Source organism: Lichenostomus cassidix, chromosome 28, assembly GCF_008360975.1.
Source record: "Lichenostomus cassidix isolate B80296 chromosome 28, HeHo_3.0, whole genome shotgun sequence".
Taxonomy (NCBI): domain Eukaryota; kingdom Metazoa; phylum Chordata; class Aves; order Passeriformes; family Meliphagidae; genus Lichenostomus; species Lichenostomus cassidix.
Genome location: NC_139508.1, coordinates 2,368,483 through 2,389,143, shown reverse-complemented (window position 1 = coordinate 2,389,143; position 20,661 = coordinate 2,368,483). Strand labels below are relative to the sequence as shown.

The 20,661-nt window shown below is 62.4% G+C and overlaps 1 protein-coding gene across 1 annotated transcript; it reads right to left on the bottom strand.

The window, feature by feature from the left end:
* Nucleotides 1–2,780: 2,780 nt before the first annotated feature.
* Nucleotides 2,781–15,472, bottom strand: CILP2 (cartilage intermediate layer protein 2). The gene is made up of 9 exons (XM_085040149.1): nt 15,391–15,472; nt 12,562–12,648; nt 11,346–11,618; nt 9,103–9,279; nt 7,992–8,150; nt 7,364–7,624; nt 6,822–6,930; nt 6,133–6,290; nt 2,781–5,729 (listed from the first exon to the last, which is right to left on the bottom strand). Exons 1-9 carry the CDS (start codon nt 15,470–15,472, stop codon nt 3,352–3,354), a joined length of 3,684 nt encoding a protein of 1,227 aa, XP_084896275.1. The 3' UTR covers nt 2,781–3,351.
* Nucleotides 15,473–20,661: the final 5,189 nt, after the last annotated feature.

The window sequence follows — 20,661 nt, the reverse complement described above, 5'->3', positions numbered from 1 at the left end:
GGATTTAGGGTCAGCAGGAGGATTTAGGGCCAACAGGAGGGATTTAGGGTCAGCGGGAGGATTTGGGGTCAGCAGGAGGGGTTTAGGGTCGCCGGGAGGATTTAGGGTCAGCAGGAGGATTTAGGGTCAGCGGGAGGATTTGGGGTCAGCAGGAGGGGTTTGGGATCACCGGGAGGGGTTTGTGGTCAGCAGGAGGGTTTAGGGCCAACAGGAGGATTTGGGATCTCCGGGAGGGATTTGTGGTCACCGGGAGGATTTGGGGTCAGCAGGAGGATTTGGGGTCAGCAGGAGGATTTGGGGTCACCGGGAGGGGTTTGGGATCACCGGGAGGGGTTTGTGGTCAGCAGGAGGATTTAGGGCCAGCAGGAGGGGTTTGGGGTCAGCAGGAGGATTTGGGGTCAGCAGGAGGATTTAGGGTCACCGGGAGGATTTAGGGTCACCGGGAGGGATTTGGGGTCAGCGGGAGGATTTGGGATCACCGAGAGGATTTAGGGTCAGCAGGAGGATTTGGGGTCACCCGGAGGATTTGGGGTCAGCAGGAGGATTTGGGGTCAGCGGGAGGATTTAGGGTCAGCGGGAGGATTTGGGGTCAGCAGGAGGATTTAGGGTCAGCAGGAGGATTTTGGGTCAGCAGGAGGGGTTTGGGGTCAGCAGGAGGATTTAGGGCCAACAGGAGGGATTTGGGGTCAGCGGGAGGATTTGGGGTCAGCAGGAGGATTTGGGATCACCGGGAGGGGTTTGGGGTCAGCAGGAGGATTTGGGGCCAGCAGGAGGATTTGGGATCACCGGGAGGGATTTAGGGTTAGCAGGAGGATTTAGGGTCACCGGGAGGGGTTTGGGATCACCGAGAGGATTTGGGGTCACAAAACACCAAACACAAACACAACACAAGATTTAGGTCAGCGGGAGGATTTGGGGTCAGCAGGAGGATTTAGGGCCAACAGGAGGATTTGTGGTCAGCAGGAGGATTTGGGGTCACCGGGAAGGATTTGGGGTCAGCAGGAGGATTTAGGGCCAACAGGAGGGATTTGGGGTCAGCGGGAGGATTTGGGGTCAGCAGGAGGATTTAGGGTCAGCAGGAGGATTTGGGGTCAGCAGGAGGATTTGGGGTCACCAGGAGGATTTAGGGTCAGCAGGAGGATTTGGGGTCAGCGGGAGGATTTAGGGTCACCGGGAGGATTTAGGGTCAACAGGAGGATTTGGGGTCAGCGGGAGGATTTAGGGTCAGCCCAGCCCCTGCTCCCGGGAGCTTTTCCAACCCTCGGGAATGTGGGGCAGGGCAGCGCTCCCTGCCAGGACCTCCCGGAGTGTCCCTGCCCCATTCCCGGGATGTCCCTGGCCGGTGTCCCCGGGATGTCCCGAGATGTCCCTACCCAGTGTCCCGGAATGTCCCTGCACGATTCCCTGGATATCCCGGGATGTCCCTGCCTGGTGTCCCTGGATGTCCCGGGATGTCCCTGCCCGGTGTTCCGAGATGTCCCGGAATGTCCCTGCCCTATACCCGGGATGTCCCCTGCTGTCCCTGCCCGATGTCCCCGAATTTTCCCGCCCGGTGTCCCCGGGATATTCCTGTCCGGACCTCCCTGGGGAGGGAGGTGTCCAGGGATGTCCCTGCTCGGTGTCCCGGGATGTCCCAGGGTGTCCCTGTCCGATTCCCGGAGTGACCCGGAATGTCCCTTGTCCGGTGTCCCCGGGATGTCCTTGCCCAATTCCCCGGGTGTCCCTGCCAGGACCTCCCTGGATGTCCCTTCCCGGTGTCCCCTCGTGTCCCTGCCCGGTGCCCCGTGATGTCCTTGCCCAACTCCTGGGATGTCCCTGCCTGGTGTCCCCTCGTGTCCCTGACCAATTCCCTGGGAGTCCCTGCCCGGTGTCCCGAGGTGTCCCGAGGTGTCCCGAAATGTCCCTACCAGGACCTCCCGGGGTGTCCCAGCGTGTCCCTGCCCCCTTCCCGGGATGTCGCTGGGTGTCCCTGCCTTATTCCCGGAGTGACCCGGGATGTCCCTGCCCGATGTCCCGAGATGTCCCGGCCCGGTGTCCCCGAGGTGTCCCTGCCCAATTCCAGAGATGTCCCTGTCCGGTGTCCCGTGCTGTCCCTGTCCGGTGTCCCAGGATGTCCCAGAGTGTCCTTGCCCGCTGTCCCGGGATGTCCCATGCTGTCCCTGCCCTGTGTCCCGGGATGTCCCATCCTGTCCCTCCCCGCTGTCCCCATCCTGTCCCCTCACCTCACCATTCCAGCTCCCTCCTCCCTCCCTCCTCCCTCCGCGCCTTCCACCCCGGCGGGCCGGGCAGAAATTCCGCATTTTTCTCCCAAATCCCCCCCGGAGGCCCCCGCGGCCCCTTTGATCCTCCAGCCAGCCAAAAAAGGGTGGAAAAATGCCGCTCGGGGGCCAGAGCGGGCTGGAAACGGGAAATGTTGTCCCGGGTTTGGCCCCGTAAAACGCCGCCGTTCCATTACAGCATCCGCCGGGAAGGCGGGGGACCTAAAAAAACCTTCTGGGGACACCCAGATGGCACGGCGACAGCCGGAGGGGGGGTGGCTCGGCCCGGCTGGGGTCACTCGGGGGATGTCACCGTGCCAGGGAGGCTCTGGGTGGTGTCACCCCGCCCCGTCTGCCACGTCGCGGGGAGCTGGCACGGTGTCACCCCTGCAGCCGCCAGCCCGGCTGAGCGCGGCCCAAGGCAAACAGGACGGTGCTACCGGGCGGGGGTGGCATTTGGGGACGCTGGGGACACGCGGGGGACACGCGGGGGACATCCCGGAGAAGGCCAGCAGCCAAGCGGGTGGATAAGAATTATATATTTTGTAATAAATAATGTACAAATCTGCCCCAGATCTGGGCCGAGGCGCCGCGGTGGGGTGGCACTTGTCCCCGGGGTTTGGTGGCACTGTCGCCCGGGCTGGGGTGGCACTGTCGCCGGGGGTTTGGTGGCACCGCAGAGAGGACATTCAGTCCGCGATCTCCTTAGGGTTTTCCCCACCCCAAACCCTCCGTTTCCCCTATATGGGATTTGGGGACGCAAATTGGGATTCGGGGATGCCATGTCCCCTTCCCGGGCACTCGGGGGACCCTGCCGGTGGCACCGGCGACAAATGGCCGAGCGGTGTCCCCCTCCCCTTCCCCAATTCGCTCCCACCCCCTCTTTAACCCCTTCGTTTCCAGCGCGGGGCTGAGCACCAAGAGGGGGACACGGGCAGCACCGGGGGGGCTGGCGACGCCCCCTCCCCGTGTCCCCACGGTGTCCCCACGTTGTCCCCGCGGTGTCCCCACCGCTCCGAGCGTTATAAATGAGCGCGGCAAAAGCGACGGGGAGGGGGAAGCCGAGCCGGGGAGGGGACGCTGCGGGGACACCTCAGGGTTGTCCCCTCGGCCTCCGCTGGCTGCTGGGGGTCCGGCGGGTGGCCGCGGGGACCCCGAAGTCCATCACCTCGGGGGGAGAGCGGCGCAGCTCGGCCGAGCCCATCTCCCTGCGGATCTCAGCCAGCGCCTCGGCCGGAGCGGTCAGCAGGCGCTGGAAGAAGCTCTCCCTGCCCGGCGGCCGCTCCTGGCAGGTGAAGGTGACCGCCGTGCCCTCGGCCGCCCTCATCTCCCGCGAGAAACCATCCGAGGTGCCCGCGAAGCAGCGGCCGATGGCGATCTCCTTGGCCAGCCGCGGGCTCTGGTCCGTCACGGTGTAGATGCCGTAGTTGTGGCCCAGCGGGTCCAGCGGGGCCAGCATGGCGAACGCTCCGGTGTGGTTGTTCTCCGCCACGGGAGGGTGGCGACTCAGGTAATCGCGCAGCAAGCCGTTGACGGCCGTGCGGCGACAACTGCCCTGCGGCACGATGGACACGAGGGTCCGGTCGGTCAGGCTCTGGTCGAAGAGCATCCCGCCGCACTTGAACTCCACGCAGGCCGCCGAGGTGCTGGCCAGCCGCGGGTCCCGCACGCTCCGGCTGTCCCGCAGCCCGTAGAGCTGCCCGCGGGTGCGGGGGTGACTCCCGCCGGCGTTGCGCGACCTCACCATGTACTCCTGCGGCCCTTCCAGCTGCACCTTGATGTAGCACGCGCGGAACTCCTGCGGGTTCGGCCACCACGCCAGGTAGTCGCCGGTCCACGAGGTGACGTCGCTCTCCTTGAAGGGCACCACGTTGTACTCGTACTTGTCCACCTCCACGCGGTAGAACCGCAGGTGCGCGGCGCTGACCGGCGCCTCCTCGCACTCCCGGAGGCTCCGGTAGGAATACACCGGCCCGTTGCTCTCGTCCACGTTGTTGGGGTCCGGTTTGGCCACGTTGATCTGGATCGCCGTCTTCTTCAGCTCGGGGTCGTCGTGGTCCGAGCGGCGGTAGCCCAGCTTGCCCAGGTAGGGCTGCGGCACGCCGATGGCCACCGGGTTGAGCTTGGGGCTGGAGGCCACCGCTTCCAGCTCCTCTCCGCCCAGCGTGGCCGTGACCAGCGCCGTGTAGGCGTCGGGCCGCTGCCCGTCGCAAAAAGCGGGCAGACAAGCCCCGTTCGGCCCGGTGACCACGCTGTCAAATCGTCCCCAAGCCCGCGGGTTGCTGGGGAAGCCGGGCTGAGGCTCCAGGTTGACCAGACTGACCACCACGCCTTCCAGCTGCTCGTTGGGGTTGAATTTCTCGTTGCCGTACGCTCGCACCTTGACGAAGCAGCGGCGGTCCTCCGGCACGTCCAGGTTGAAGAGGCGGCGCTCGCGGATCTCCAGGTTGCCCACCAGGAAGGTCCTCTCCTCCCTCCTCCTCCTCTTCCTCCTCCTCCTCCCCTCGGCCGGCCGCAGCACGCCCTCCTCCTCCCACAGGCCGCTCTCGGGGTTCAGCGACCACAGCTTCATCTTGTGCAGGTGCTCCGCCATGCCCACCTGCCCCGCGTCCATCCTCACCTGCACCGGCCCCGCCTGCAGCTCCGCGCCGCTCTCCCCTTCCCGGAAATCCACGGCGAACATCCCGTAGGTGCGCAGCGGGACGATTTCCCCCTCGGCGTCGGCGAAGCTGAGGTCGCTGGAAGCCGCGCTGGCTGTCGCCATGTCGCGCGGGTCCACGAAGGTGACGCTGGCCTTGACGGTGCCGTTGAAAACCTCGCCGGAGGGTTTCAGGAAAGTGCCGGCCGGCAGGATGAGCTCCCCGACAGGCTCCCGACCGCCGGCCTCGCCCAGCGGGATAGCGTTGCTCCGGCCGCCGTCCAGCTCCACCGGTTCCTTCTTCCTCATCATCTTCACCTCGTGGTACACCGCGCCGCCCCGCCGGTCGAACGGCAGCACCCTGACCGCGTCCACCAGGCGCTGCTGGTCATCCACGAAGCGAGTGACCAAGCGCTGCGTGTCCGGCGGCACCTCGATGGTGAAGGAGCCCTGGTAGCCGGTGAAGCCGACTTTCCTCGGCCCGAGGAAGATGTGGCCGAAGCGGAGCGGCTCCCCGGTGTCCGCCGCTGTCACCCTGCCCTGCACCAGCACGCGGGGACGAGCGCAGGGACCGCAGCCGCACTCGGCCACCACCTTGACGGGCAGCAGGGAATCGCCGCACGGCACCTGCCGCAGCTCCATCCTCCGCACCCCGCAGCAGCTCCCGGAGTCGGGGCCGCAGCCCGAGGGCTCCTCGGGACCGCCGGGGCACGGCGAGGGCGGGCAGCGCCCCACGTTGTACCACCGCGAGCCGCCGGAGTCCTGCGGGCACTCGCTGGGCAGCTGCACCAGGCTGGGCTCCGGGTCCGGCCGGCAGCTGGGCTGGCCCTGGGCTGGGGACACGGGGAGAGGGGTTAGGGGACTCGGGGGTGTCACCCGGCTGGGGACACGGGGGAGGAAGGGGTTAGGGGACTCGGGGTTGTCATCCCGGCCCGGAGGATGTCACCCGGCCTGCTCCGGGTCCCCCTGGTAGCTCGGCTGGCCCTGAGCTGGGTACACGGAGGAAGGGGTTAGGGGGTCAGGGATGTCACCCCAGGATGTCACCCGGCTGGGACACGGAGGAAGGGGTTAGTGGACCCGGGGATGTCACCCCAGGACGTCACCCGGATGGGACACCGAGGAAGGAGTTAGGGGGTCAGGGATGTCACCCCAGGATGTCACCCGCTGGGGACACGGAGGAAGGGGTTAGGGGACCCGAGGATGTCACCCCAGGATGTCCCCCGGCGCGCTGCTCACCCAGCACGGTGAGCTGGGCCGGCGCAGAGCGGATGGCGCCAGCCTCGGAGCTGGCCTTGCAGTGGTAGGTGCCAGCCTGGCCAGGTGACAAGTCCCGCAGGGACAGGCGACCGCTGGAGCGAGGGGACTTCCCCGCCAGGAGTGTCCCGTTGTGGTACCTGCGGGGACAGGGGACAGGGGACAGGGCCACCAAGGGGTTATGGGGCACTCACCTGGCAGCCCAGGTGGGGACACCGGTGGGGTACAAGGTGAGATAGAGGTGAGGTACAGGTGAGATGCAGGTGGGACACAGGTGGAGGGCAGGTGTGACACGTGAGACATAGGTGGGATACAGGTGTCACACGGATAGGAATGGTGGGACACAGGTGAGGCACAGGTGTGACACAGATGTGACACAGGTGAGATAGAGGTGAGACAGGTGAGACACAGGTGTGACACGTGAGACACAGGTGTGACCCACGTGAGACACAGGTGTGACAGGTGAGACACAGGTGTGACAGGTGAGACACAGGTGTGACACAGGTGAGACAAATGAGACAGAAGTGTGACACAAGTGTGACACAGGTGTGACATGTGAGACACAGGTGTGACACAGGTGAGATAGAGATGACACAGGTGTGACACAGGTGTGCCAGGTGTGCCCCAGGTGAGATGCCGGTGCCCAGCTCCCCCCGCCCCATGTCCCTCACCAGTAGTACTTCCGGGGCTCAGGGCTGCCCGCAGCCTGGCAGCAGAAGGTGACATCCTGCCCGACCTGCCTCACCCTGCCCTGCGGCTGCAGCACCAGGTAGGGTTTCTCTGCGGGGCAAGAGGGGCACCATGGGCACCCCGAGCGCCCCGCCAGGTGTGCCACTCGACCCGCCAGGTGTGCCAGGTGTGCCCCCCGATCGCCCCGCCAGGTGTGCCCCCTGATCTCCCCTCCAGGTGTGCCATGGGCACCCCGATCACCCTGCCAGGTGTGCCACCCGCCCCTCCAGGTGTGCCCCCCGATCGCCCCGCCAGGTGGGCTATGGGCACCCCGATCGCCCAGCCAGGTGTGCCCCCTGATCTCCCCTCCAAGTGTGCCATGGGTATCCCAATCTCCCCGCCAGGTGAGCCAGGTGTGCCCTCCGTCCCTCCAGGTGTGCCCCCTGATCTCCCCGCCAGGTGTGCCCTCCATCCCTCCAGGTGTGACCCCCGATGGCCCCGCCAGGTGAGCCAGGTGTTCCCCCCGCCCTCCCCACCTCCTCACCGAGCCGCCGCAGCCTCAGGTGCGCCACGGCCACCGCCGAGCCGTTGGTGACAATCGGTGCCAGCGCCGGGGCGAAGCCATCGCGGTGCGCGCTGAGGTTGGTGGCAGGGCCTGGGCACATGGCCTGGCCACGGAAGTGACCCCTGGCATCGCTGAGGGCCAGCAGGACAGGAGGGTGACCGGCCAGGTACACGCGGGTGTCCGGCAGGGCCACCCCGGCCACGGTGGTCACTGTGCCCTCTAGGGTGACCGCTGGGCAGCCTGCGGGGGGAGGTGGGTGACACCGCGGGGACAGCACGGTGACACAACGGGGACAGTATGGTGACACCGCAGGGACACCACGGGGACAGCACGGTGACACTGCAGGGACAGTACGGTGACACCTCATGGCATCACGGTGACACCGCAGGGACACTGTGGGTGACACCGCTGGGACAGCATGGTGACACCGCAGGGAGAGCATGGTGACAACCCAGGGACACCCCATGGGCACCACGAGTGACACCCCAGCCCAGGTGGGACACGAGTGGGACACAGGTGGGACACAGATGACTGCAGGTGGCACACGGGTGACATCCAGCTACAACGCCACCACACAGAGCTGTCCCCTCATCCCCGCGGGTCTCACCTGGGCAGGGCGAGGGGGGACATTTGGTCACCTCGGTGGCACGGCCAGGACACGGTGGCTTCTTGGCGGGCTGGCAGCTGCGGCGCCGGACACGAGTGCCACCAGGGCCACAGCTGCGGGAACAGGGACCCCAGGCGCCCCATTCTGTCCAGGTGGGCTCTGTGGGGACATTCCAGGTGACAACTGGGTCCCCAAACCCCCAGAGTGTGGTGGCACTGGGGTGGCACTGGGGTGGACACCACGTGTGTCCCCGTGGGGTCACAGCTGCGGGAACAGGGACATCGAGTGTCCCATTCCGACCAGGTGGGCTCTGCGGGGACATTCTGGGTGGCACTTGGGTCCCCAAACCCCCAGCGTGAGGTGGCACTGGGGTGTCACCTCCGGGTCACCCGCTGGAGGAGGAGCGGCAGGTGGTGGCACCTGGTGGCACCGGGTGGCACTTGCCACCTGCTCGTCCTGTGGGGACTGAGATTTGGGGTCCCTGGGGAGACCCCTGGCCCTTGGCACCAGCGGGTGACACCACGGTGACACCACGGCCAACCCCTGGGCAGCACGGGTGACACCCCAGGGACACCACGGCCACCGCACGGGGTTTGGGGTGGCACTGCAGTTTTGGGGTGGCACCATGTGGTTTTGGGGACACCACAGGGTTTTGAGTGACACCGCGGGTTTTGGGGTGGCACCGCGTGGTTTCAGGATGTCACCTCAAGGTTTGGGATGTCACCGCGGGTTTCGGGGTGACACCACATGGTTTTAGGACGTCACCATTATGTTTTGGGATGTCACCATGTGGTTTTGGGATGTCACCATTGGGTTTTAGGGTGACACCGCGGGCTTTAGGGTGACACCGCCTGGTTTTAGGATGTCACCTCAAGGTTTGGGATGTCACCGCGGGTTTTGGGGTGACACCACGTGGTTTTAGGATGTCACCACAGGTTTTGGGGTGACACCGCCTGGTTTCAGGATGTCACCTCAAGATTTGGCATATCACCGCGGATTTTGAGGTGACACCACACAGTTTCGGGGTGACACCACGTGGTTTTAAGGTGCCACCACTGGGTTTTGGGTGACCCCGCGGGTTTCGGGGTGCCACCAGTGTCGGGGTCCCTACCTGGGCAGGGCCCGGCGCTGCAGGGCCGGCGCTCGGTGGCTTTGCCGCGGCACTGGAGCTCCTTGAGTGACCCCTGGGCGCTGCGGCAGCGCCGGCTGCGGCTCTGCGTGCCCCTCGTGCCACAGGCGCTGCGCGAGCAGGGACTCCAGGGTGACCAGTGCGACCAGTAAACGTGCTCTGGGGGGACACGGGGGTGAGCTGGGTGTGCGGGGGCTGTGTCCGGCACCCAAGGGGTTAACTGGGCACTCAAGGGGTTAACTGGGCACCCAATGTCCGGATCTGGTGCCCAAGGGGTTAACGGGGGGACCACTCCCCCCCCGCAGCCCAGGTGGGATTACAGGTGTGACACAGGTGTGACACAGGTGAGATACAGGTGTGGCAGGTGTGCAGGTGTGGCGCAGGTGTGACAGGTGTGACATAGGTGAGACACAGGTAAGATACAGGTAAGATACAGGTGTGGCAGGTGTGCAGGTGTGGCACAGGTGTGGCGCAGGTGTGACAGGCCAAACACAAAAACAAAAACAGTGGCAGGTGTGCAGGTGTGGCACAGGTGTGACACAGGTGAGATACAGGTGTGACAGGTGTGGCACGGGTGTGGTGCGGGTGTGGCACAGGTGGGGTTCACGTGTGACACACGTGTGGCACAGGTGGAATACAGGTGGGGTTCAGGGGGGACACAGGTGCCCCCAGCCAGCCCCTGTTGCCCCCAATACCCCATTGTCCCCATTGTCCCCATTGTCCTTATTGTCCCCATTGTCCCCATTGTCCTTATTGTCCCCATTGTCCCCATTGTCCCCATTGTCCCCATTGTCCCCATTGCCCCCATCACCCCCATCGTCCCCATGTCCCCATGTCCCCATGTCCCCATTGTCCCCTCACCGCGGGGACACAGGAAGCGCATGTGGTAGTTGGCGCAGGCCATGGCCCATTGTCCCCATTGCCCCTTTTCCCCCATTGTCCCCATTACCGCCATTGTCCCCATCACCGCCATTGTCCCCATTGTCCCCCCATGTCCCCACTGTCCCCTCACCCCTTGGGCACAGGAAGCGCACGTGGTAGTTGGCGCAGGCAGTGCCGGGCGGCTGCTCGCGGTGCAGGCCATACCCCCCAGGTGCCCCCACTGTCCCCATGTCCCCATGTCCCCATTGCCCCCATTGTCCCCATCACCCCCCATGTCCCCACTGTCCCCAGCAGTGTCCCCTCACCGCGGGGACACAGGAAGTGCACGTGGTAGTTGGCGCAGGCGGTGCCAGGCGGCTGCTCACGGTGCAGGCTGTAACCCGTTGTCCCCATTGTCCCCATGTCCCCACTGCCCCCATTACCCCCCATGTCCCCATCACCCCCCATGTCCCCACTGTCCCCTCACCGCGGGGACACAGGAAGCACACGTGGTAGTTGGCGCAGGCCGTGCTGGGCGGCTGCTCGCGGTGCAGGCTGTAACCCATTGTCCCCATTGTCCCCATGTCCCCATTGCCCCCATTACCCCCATTGTCCCCATCACCCCCCATGTCCCCATGTCCCCAGCAGTGTCCCCTCACCGCGGGGGCACAGGAAGCGCACGTGGTAGTTGGCGCAGGCGGTGCCGGGCGGCTGCTCGCGGTGCAGGCTGTAACCCCATTGTCCCCATTGTCCCCTGTGTCCCCATCGCCCCCATTGTCCCCATCACCCCCATTGTCCCCATTGTCCCCATCACCCCCATTGTCCCCATTGTCCCCAGCTGTGTCCCCATGTCCCCTCACCGCGGGGGCACAGGAAGCGCACGTGGTAGTTGGCGCAGGCCATGGCCCATTGCCCCCATCACCCCCGTTGTCCCCATGTCCCCATTGTCCCCATTGTCCCCATTGCCCCCATTGTCCCCATTATCCCAAATCCCCACTGTCCCCAGCAGTGTCCCCTCACCGCGGGGACACAGGAAGCGCACGTGGTAGTTGGCGCATACTGTGCCGGGCGGCTGCTCGCGGTGCAGGCTGTAACCCATTGTCCCCATTGTCCCCATTGTCCCCATGTCCCCATTGCCCCCATTACCCCCATTGTCCCCATCACCCCCCATGTCCCCATGTCCCCAGCAGTGTCCCCTCACCGCGGGGACACAGGAAGCGCACGTGGTAGTTGGCGCATGCTGTGCCGGGCGGCTGCTCGCGGTGCAGGCCATACCCCCCATGTGTCCCCATGTCCCTATTGTCCCCATCACCCCAATCCCCCCATTGTCCCCACTGTCCCCACTGTCCCCACTGTCCCCTCACCGCGGGGACACAGGAAGCGCACGTGGTAGTTGGCGCAGGCGGTGCCGGGCGGCTGCTCGCGGTGCAGGCAGCGGAAGCCGCGCTCGGGGCTGGCATGCACCACCTGGCCCAGCGCCTCGGGCAGCTGCCACTCGGTGCTGCGCGCCTCGATGGCCACCGGCCGCTGGCACACGCGGCCACCGTAGTAGAAGCGGATGGCCGCCAGGCTCTCGTGGTCACCGTCACCGCCAGGGTGGTCGATGTTGAACCACGATGTCCACTCGGCGCCTTTGCCTGCGGGGAGAGGGGATGGGGGTGGTGCAGGGGGTTGGGGTTGGGGACAGGGTGGGGACAGCTTGGGGACATCGGGGCCTGAGGGTGCTGTAGGGGGCTGGGGTTGGGGACAGCCTGGGGACATCAGGGCCTGAGGGTCCTTCACTGGGCCTGGAGTTGGGGACAGTGTGGGAACAGCCTGGGGACATCAGGGCCTGAGGGTCCTTCACCAGCCCCGGGGTTGGGGACAGTGTGGGGACATCAGGGCCTGAGGGTGCTGCAGAGGGCTGGGGTTGGGGACAGAATGAGGACAGCTTGGGGACACCAGGGCCTGAGCGTCCTGCAGTGTTCCTGAAGTGGGGACAGTTTGGGGACATCAAGGTCTGAGTGTTCCACAATGGCCCCAAGGCTGGGGACAGAGTGGGGACAGTATGGGGACACCTGAGCATCCTGCACCTACCCCAAGGCTGGAGACAGCCTGAGGACAGCTTGGGGACATCAGAGCCTGAAGGTCCTTCACCAGCCCCGGGGTTGGGGACAGTGTGGGGACATCAGGGCCTGAGGGTGCTGCACCAGGCCTGAGGTTGGTGACAGCTTGGGGACATCAGGGCCTGAGCATCCCCCGCCAGCCCCGAGGCTGGGGACAGAGTGGGGACAGCATGGGGACATCAGGACCTGAGGGTCCTGCAGCAGGTCTGGGGTGGGGACAATGTGGGGACAGCTTGGGGACATCAGGGTCTGAGCATCCCACACTGGTCCCAAGGCTGGGGACAGCTGGGGACAGCCTGGGGACACCAGGGCTGGAGCAGGTGGGGATGGAGGGATGAGGGGTGGTCACAACCAAAGGTCCCACATGGGTGACATGGGTTTGGAATTGTCCCCAAGGCAGTGGGAATGTCAGGGTGTCCCCACGGGGACACAGGGATGTCCCCAGCGGTGTCCAGCGGGGCTCAGGTGACGTCACCTGCCGTGTCCAGGTCCAGCTCCTCCAGGCTGGGTTCCTTCCAGGGTTTGCCGCTCTTGCCAGGCTCCGAGTCATTCTCCAGTGGCTCTGGGGACACAGAGGGTGACAGTGCCACCTCCCCAAGGTCCCTGGTCCCACGGGGGTGGTGACACCCTGCCCTGAGCCCCCTGTCCCACTGGGGGGATTCACTGTGTCCCCAAGGCCACCCCGGGGGTGTCACCGAGGATAGGCTGCAGTGTCTGTGTGACCCGAGGGGTGGCACAAGGGGTGGCACAAGGGGTGGCCGAGGTGGCAGTCCACCCCAAATCCATGGGAAACACTCCTGGCTGTCCTGGGGGTGACATGGGACAAGGACATCCCTCACCCGAGCCAGTGTCACCGAGCCCCAAAGCAGGGAGGTGACAGGTAACTGGGGTTGAAACCACAGCTGGGTGTCCCCACAGTGTCCCCACAGTGTCCCCACAGCTGTCCCGTGTCCCTCAGGTGAACCCCGAGTGGCCTTTCCCACCTGCTGTGGGGACATCTGGCCATGCCGGAGGGGACAGAGATGGGAAAAATGTCCCTGGAGCCACCCCTGTCACCCGCGGGTGACACCCTGGGTCACCGCGGTCACACCATGGTGGGGGACAAACCCTGCCAGCCCCTGTCCCCTCCCCAGGGGACACGGGGACAGCTCCGTCCCGCGGGTGGATGGGTTTGTCCCCAGAGCGGGGACATTCCCGGCTCGGTGGCGCGGGGACACTCGCGGGGTCCGGCTGGGCTTCTGTGGTGGCAGGGCTGGCGGGGACATGGCGTGGGACATTCCCTGTCCCTGTCCCTGTCCCTGTCCTTGTCCCTGTCCCAATCCCAATCCGTGTCCCAATCCCTATCCCGGTCTTTTTCCTGTCCCTGTCACCGTCCTGTCCCTGTGCCTGTCCCTGTCCCAATCCCTATCCCAGTCCCAATCGTTGTCGCTGCTCCTGTCCCTGTCCCCTGTGCCCTGTCCTTGTCCCTCTCCCCTGTCCCCATCCCTGTCCCAATGCCTGTCCCTGTCCCTGTCCCCAGGCATGACAAATCCCCTGAGCGCCATCAACACCTCCCTCCGGCAGGTGCCACCACCCTGTGCCACCACCCTGTGCCACCACCCTGTGCCACCACCCCGTACCACCACCCCGTGCCACCACCGTGTGCCACCACCGTGTGCCACCACCCTGTGCCACCCCCGTGTGCCACCACCCTGTGCCACCACCCTGTGCCACCACCCCGTGCCACCACCGTGTGCCACCAGCCCGTGCCACCCCCGGGTGCCACCTCGGGCGCTCCCCACCGCCACCCCAATTCCGGCACCCCCTTTAGGACCGCGCCGCCCACAAACCCCACAAACCAACCCCACAAACCAACCTCACAAACAAACAAACCCCGTAAACTCCATAAACCCCAAAAAAACCCACAAACAAACAAACCCCGTAAACTCCATAAACCCCAAAAACCCCACAAACAAACCCCACAAACTCCATAAATCCCACAAACAAACAAACAAACCCCACAAAGCTCACCTGCCTCCCCCACAGCCAACCCTGCCAGCAGTGCCACGGCTGCTCCACAAACCCCACAAACCAACAGACCCCACAAACCAACCCCACAAACCCCAAAACTCCACACACCCCACAAACAAACCAACCCTGCCAGCTGTGCCAGCTGTGCCATGGCTGCTCCACAAACTCCATAAACCAACCAACCCCAAACACCCCCAAAACCCCATAAACCCCAAAACCAAACCCCACAAACCCCAAAACCAAACCCCAAAAAGCTCACCTGCCGCCCCCATGGCCACCCCCACCAGCAGCGCCAGCTGTGCCAACCCTGCCAGCTGTGCCAGCTGTGCCACAAACAAAGCCCACAAACCAACCCCAAACACCCCAAAAACCCCACAAACCAACCCCAAACACCCCAAAAACCCCATAAACCCCACAAACAAACCCCAAAAACCTCACCTGCCGCCCCCATGGCCAACCCCACCAGCAGCGCCAGCTGTGCCAGCTGTGCCAGCTGTGCCATGGCTGCCCCACAAACCCCAAACTCCACGGACCCCAAAACCCCCACAAACAAACAAACCCCAAAAACCTCACCTGCCGCCCCCATGACCAATCCCACAAACAGCGCCAGCTGTGCCACCCCCGCCAGCTGTGCCAGCTGTGCCAGCTGTGCCATGGCTGCACCACAAACCCCACAAACAAATCCCACAAACCAACCCAAACCACCCCAAAAACCCCACAAACCAACTCCAAGCACCCCGAAAACGCCCACAAACCCCAAAACCAAACCCCAAAAAGCTCACCTGCCGCCCCCATGACCAATCCCACCAGCAGCGCCAGCTGTGCCAACCCTGCCAGCTGTGCCAGCTGTGCCACAAACAGAGCCCACAAACCAACCCCAAACACCCCAAAAACCCCCACAAAGAAACCCCAAAAGCCTCACCTGCCGCCCCCATGACCAATCCCACAAACAGCGCCAGCTGTGCCACCCCCGCCAGCTGTGCCAGCTGTGCCAGCTGTGCCATGGCTGCTCCACAAACCCCACAAACCAACCCCAAACACCCCCAAAACCCCACAAACCAACCCCAAACACCCCAAAAACCCCCCAAACCCCAAAACCAAACCCCAAAAACCTCACCTGCCGCCCCCATGGCCACCCCCACCAGCAGCGCCAGCTGTGCCAACCCCGCCAGCTGTGCCAGCTGTGCCAGCTGTGCCATGGCTGCTCCACAAACCCACAAACCCCAAACACCCCAAAACCCCCACAGACTCCAAAAACCCCCCAAACCCCAAAACTAAACCCCAAAAGCCTCACCTGCCGCCCCCATGGCCAACCCCACCAGCAGCGCCAGCTGTGCCAACCCTGCCAGCTGTGCCAGCTGTGCCAGCTGTGCCATGGCTGCTCGGCGGGGCGAGTGCGGCCGCGGCGGAGCGCTGCCCGACCTTTATAGGGCGGCGATCGGCGATCCTATAAAGCGCTGGCTCGGGGAGAGCTGGAGAGGAACCAGGCGGGAGGGAAGGGAAGGAAGGGAAGCGAGCCGAGGATTCGCAGTTTGTTGTTTTTGCCCAAAGCTGCTAAAATTGGAGAGTTGGGGAATGCGGAGGGAGGGAGGGAGAGAGGGAGGGAGAAATGAGTTGGGAAAATGTGGGGAATATGGGGGAAATGTATGGAAATGTGGGGAAATATGGGGAAAATATGGGGAAAATGGGGAAAAATGGGGGAAAATGGGGAAAAATGGGGGAAATTGGGGAGAAAATGGAGAAGAAGAGGGAAAAAATGGGGGAAAATGGGGAAAATTTGGGGAAAATGGGGAAAATTTGGGGAAAATTATGGGGAAATTTGGGGGAAATTATGGGGAAATTTGGGGGAAATGGGAAAATGTGGGGAAAATTTTGGGAAATTATGGGGCAAAATGGAGGAAAATGGGGAAAATATGGGGAAAATATCTGGGAAATGGGGGAAATGGGAAAAATAGGGGATTTGGGGAAAAATGGAAAAAATGGGGGGAAATGGAGAAATGGGGGAAAATATGGGGAAAAGTGAGGAAAAGTGGGGAAATGGGGAAGAAAGGGGATATGGGGAAAATGGGAAATGGGGAAAATAGGGAAAAATGGGAGAAATGGGGAAAAAAGGGAAAAAATGGGGGAAATGGGAAAAAAATGTGGAAAGAAATGGGAGAAATATAGGGGAAAATATGGGGAAATGGAGAAAATATAGGAGAAAATATGGGGGGAAATGGGGGAAAAATGGGAAAAAATATGGGGAAAATTTGGGGGAAATTGGGAAAAATGGGGGGAAATGGGGAAAATATGGGAAAATGGGGGAAACATATGGGGGGAAAATGGGGGAAAATGGGAAAAAATATGGGGAAAAATGGAAAAATATGGGGGAAATGGGGAAAATTTGGGGGAAAACGGGGAAAAAAAGGGGAAAAAGGAGCTGGAGGTGGCAGCGCTGCCACCGTGGGGACATGGAGGGTGTCACCTCTGGGGTGGCACTTGGACCCTGGAAAAACCCCTGAAATCCGGGAATTCCTCCTGCAGGGCACTGGGAGGGACTGGGATGGACTGGGAGAGATTTATCCCAAATAAATCGCCGAGATTGATCCCAAATTCCCCTTTTTTATCCCAAACCCACCACCAAAATCTGGGAATTCGCCCTGGTTTTGGGGCACTGGGATGGACTGGGATGAACTGGGATGGACTGGGAGGGACTGCAGGATATTTGGGATCAGTGAGGAACCCCAACCCCAAAATCTAGAAAAATCCCAAATTCTCCCAAAATCCCTTTTTTTATCCCAAACCCACCACCAAAATCTGGGAATTCACGCTGGTTTTGGGCACTGGGAAGGACTGGGAGGCACTGGGATGAACTGGGATGAACTGGGATGAACTGGGATGTACTGGGAGGCACTGGGAGGAACTGGGATGAACTGGGATGTACTGGGAGGGACTGGGAAGGGCTGGAGGATATTTGGGATCAGTGAGGAACCCCAACCCCAAAATCCAGAAAAATCCCAAAATCCCCTTTTTTATCCCAAACCCATCACCGAAATCTGGGAATTCGCCCTGGTTTTGGGGCACTGGGAGGGACTGGGAGGAACTAGGAGGAACTGGGAGGAACTGGGATGGACTGGAATTAACTGGGATGGACTGGGATGAACTGGGATGAACTGGGAGGCACTGGGATGGACTGGGATGAACTGGGATGAACTGGGATGGACTGGGATGGAGCTGGGATGAACTGGGATGGACTGGGATGTACTGGGATGTACTGGGATGAACTGGGAGGACTGGGAGGCACTAGGAGGAACTGGAATGAACTGGGAGGCACTGGGATGAACTGGGATGAACTGGGATGGACTGGGATGGACTGGGATGAACTGGGATGGACTAGGAATGGACTGGGATGAACTGGGATGAACTGGGATGCACTGGGATGGACTGGGATGGACTGGGATGAACTGGGATGAACTGGGATGCACTGGGATGGACTGGGATGAACTGGGATGGACTGGGATGAACTGGGATGAACTGGGAGGCACTGGGATGAACTGGGATGAACTGGGAGGCACTGGGAGGCACTGGGATGAACTGGGATGAACTGGGATGCACTGGGATGGACTGGGATGAACTGGGAGGAACTGGGATGAACTGGGAGGAACTGGGATGAACTGGGAGGCACTGTGATGAACTGGGATGAACTGGGAGGAACTGGGAGGAACTGGGATGGACTGGGATGAACTGGGAGGAACTGGGATGTACTGGGATGAACTGGGATAACTGGGATGTACTGGGATGGACTGGGATGGACTGGGATGAACTGGGATGGACTGGGATGAACCGGGATGAACTGGGAGGCACTGGGATGAACTGGGATGAACTGGGAGGCACTGGGCTGAACTGGGATGAACTGGGAGGGACTGGGATGAACTGGGATGGACTGGGATGGACTGGGATGAACTGGGAGGCACTGGGATAACTGGGATGGACTGGGATGAACTGGGAGGAACTGGGAGGCACTGGGAGGCACTGGGAGGCACTGGGAGGCACTGGGATGAACTGGGATGAACTGGGATGAAAAGCCCTACAGGATATTTGGGATCAGCGGCACAAATCCCGGCGCATTCCCGACATTCCGAACCCCCGGAGCGTCCCGCTGGGGTCACCGCAGGGTGACAATGGCCGCGGCTTGGGGACACAGGGGACATCGCCACCGGTGCCTCTGGCAACGACCCCGCAGCTCCTGGGTCGTTTTTGGGATTTTTTGGGGGTTTTTTTGGGTTTTTTGGGGGTGTTTGGGTTTTTTGAGGTTTTTGGGGTGGCCTGGGGGCCTTCTTGCCTCGGGGGCCCTTCGTGGCCCTGGGCCCCGGGGCCCAGGCCTTGGCTCCTTGGGGCCTTTTGGGGCCCTTGGGGGCCGGGGACTCCTTGGGCTCCTGGGGGCCTGGGAGCTCCTTTCGGCCTTCTTGGGGCTGACTTTCGGGGGCCTTTGGGCCTTGGGGGCCTGGGGGAGCCTTGGGGCCTCTGGGGGTCAGACTTTTGGGCCTTGGGCCTCTTGGGTCTTCCTGGGGGCTCCTGGCCTTTCTGGCTCCTTTGGCCTCGGGGCGCCTCTGGGGACGGATCTCTGGTCTTCTGGGGACCTTCCCGGGCCTTGGCCCTGGGGCTCTGGGCTCCTGGCTGGCCTTTCTTGGGCCTTTGGGGGCCTGGCCTTGGGCTCTTTGGGGGGCCGGGGGACTTTGGGGCTCCTTTTGGGGTCTTTCCGGGCCTTCGGGCCCTTGGGGTCTTTGGGGTCTTGTGGGGTCAGACTCTTGGGGTCTTTGGCCTCGGGGGGCCTCTGGCGCTCGGGCCTTTGGGTTTTTGGGGGTTTTTGGGATTTTAGTGCTGGAAACCCCACGGACGGGGACAGGGGAGGTGCCATTGCTGTGTCCCCAACAGGGGGGAGGTGACGTCACCAGGGGGGTCCGGCTGAGTCCCCAAGCCTTGAGCTGAACCTCAAAATGCCACCAAGGTCCCCCGACCCCAAACGGACCCCGCTGAAGGGACATCGCTGCTGTATTTGGGGTCATAGAGACATCACTGCTTTGTTTGGGGTCACAGGGCCACCAGGGCTCTATTTGGGGTCACCACCCCTTTATTTGGGGTCACAGGGCCACCACCACTTTATTTGGGGTCGCCACCATTTCATTTAGGGTCACAGAGCCACCACTGCTTTATTTAGGGTCACAGAGCCACCAAGGCTGCATTTGGGATCACAGGGCTGTATTTAGGGCCCCAGAGCTGTATTTAGGGCCCCAGAGCTGTATTTAGGGTCCCAGGGCTGCATTTGGGGCCACCAGGGCTGTATTTAGGGTCACAGGGCAGTATGTGGGGTCACAGGGCCATCACCACTTCATTTGGGATCCCAGGGCTGTATTTAGGGCCCCAGAGCCATATTTAGGGACACAGAACCACATTTAGGGACACTGAGCTGTATTTAGGGTCCCAGAGCCACATTTAGGGTCCCAGGGCTGTATTTAGGGTCGCAGGGCTGCATTTGGGGACACAGGGCTGCATTTGGGGACACAGAGCCACCACTGCTTTAGTTGGGGTCCCAGGGCTGTATTTAGGGTCAAACTGCTGTATTTGGGGTCACAGGGCTGTATTTGGGGTCACAGGGCCACCACTGCTTCATTTGGGGTCACAGGACCACCAGGGCTGTATTTAGGATCCCAGCACCACATTTAGGATCACAGGACCACATTTAGGGTCCCAGGGCTCCATTTGAGGTCACAGGGCTGTATTTAGGATCGCAGGGATGTATTTAGGGTCACAGGGCCAGCACTGCTTTGTTTGGGGTCACAGGGCCACCACCACTGTATTTAGGGTCCCAGCGCCACATTTAGGGTCCCAGCGCCACCATTTGGGGTCACAGCACTACCAGGGCTGTATTTAGGGTCACAGGGCTGTATTTAGGATCACAGGACCACATTTAGGGTCCCAGGGCTGTATTTAGGGTCACAGGGCCACATTTAGGATCGCAGGGATGTATTTAGGGTCACAGGGCCAGCACTGCTTTGTTTGGGGTCACAGGGCCACCACCACTGTATTTAGGGTCCCAGCGCCACATTTAGGGTCCCAGCGCCACATTTAGGGTCACAGCATCACCAGGGCTGTATTTGGGATCACAGGGCTGTATTTAGGATCACAGGACCACATTTAGGGTCCCAGGGCTGCATTTGGGGTCACAGGGCTGCATTTAGGATCGCAGGGATGTATTTAGGGTCACAGGGCCAGCACTGCTTTGTTTGGGGTCACAGGGCCACCACCACTGTATTTAGGGTCCCAGCGCCACATTTAGGGTCACAGCATCACCAGGGCTGTATTTGGGATCACAGGGCTGTATTTAGGATCCCAGGACCACATTTAGGGTCCCAGAGCCCTATTTGGGGTCCCAGCTCCCCATTTAGGGTCCCATTGCCCCATTTAGGGTCCCATGGCCCCATTTAGGGTCCCAGGCCCCTATTTGGGGATCCCATGGCCCCGTTTGGGGTGGCAGCGGCACATTTGGGGTCCCAGGCCCCTATTTGGGGTCGCATGGCCCCGTTTG

Coding starts and splice junctions, on each gene's coding strand:
- CILP2 (XM_085040149.1), bottom strand. CDS start 15,472: ATGGCACAGCTGGCACAGCTGGCACAGCTGGCAGGGTTGGCACAGCTG. Junction 9,280..11,345: donor GCGCTTCCTGTGTCCCCGCG/GTGAGGGGACAG, acceptor GTGTCCCCCCAG/AGCACGTTTACTGGTCGCAC. Junction 6,291..6,821: donor GAGCCCCGGAAGTACTACTG/GTGAGGGACATG, acceptor CTGTCCCCGCAG/GTACCACAACGGGACACTCC.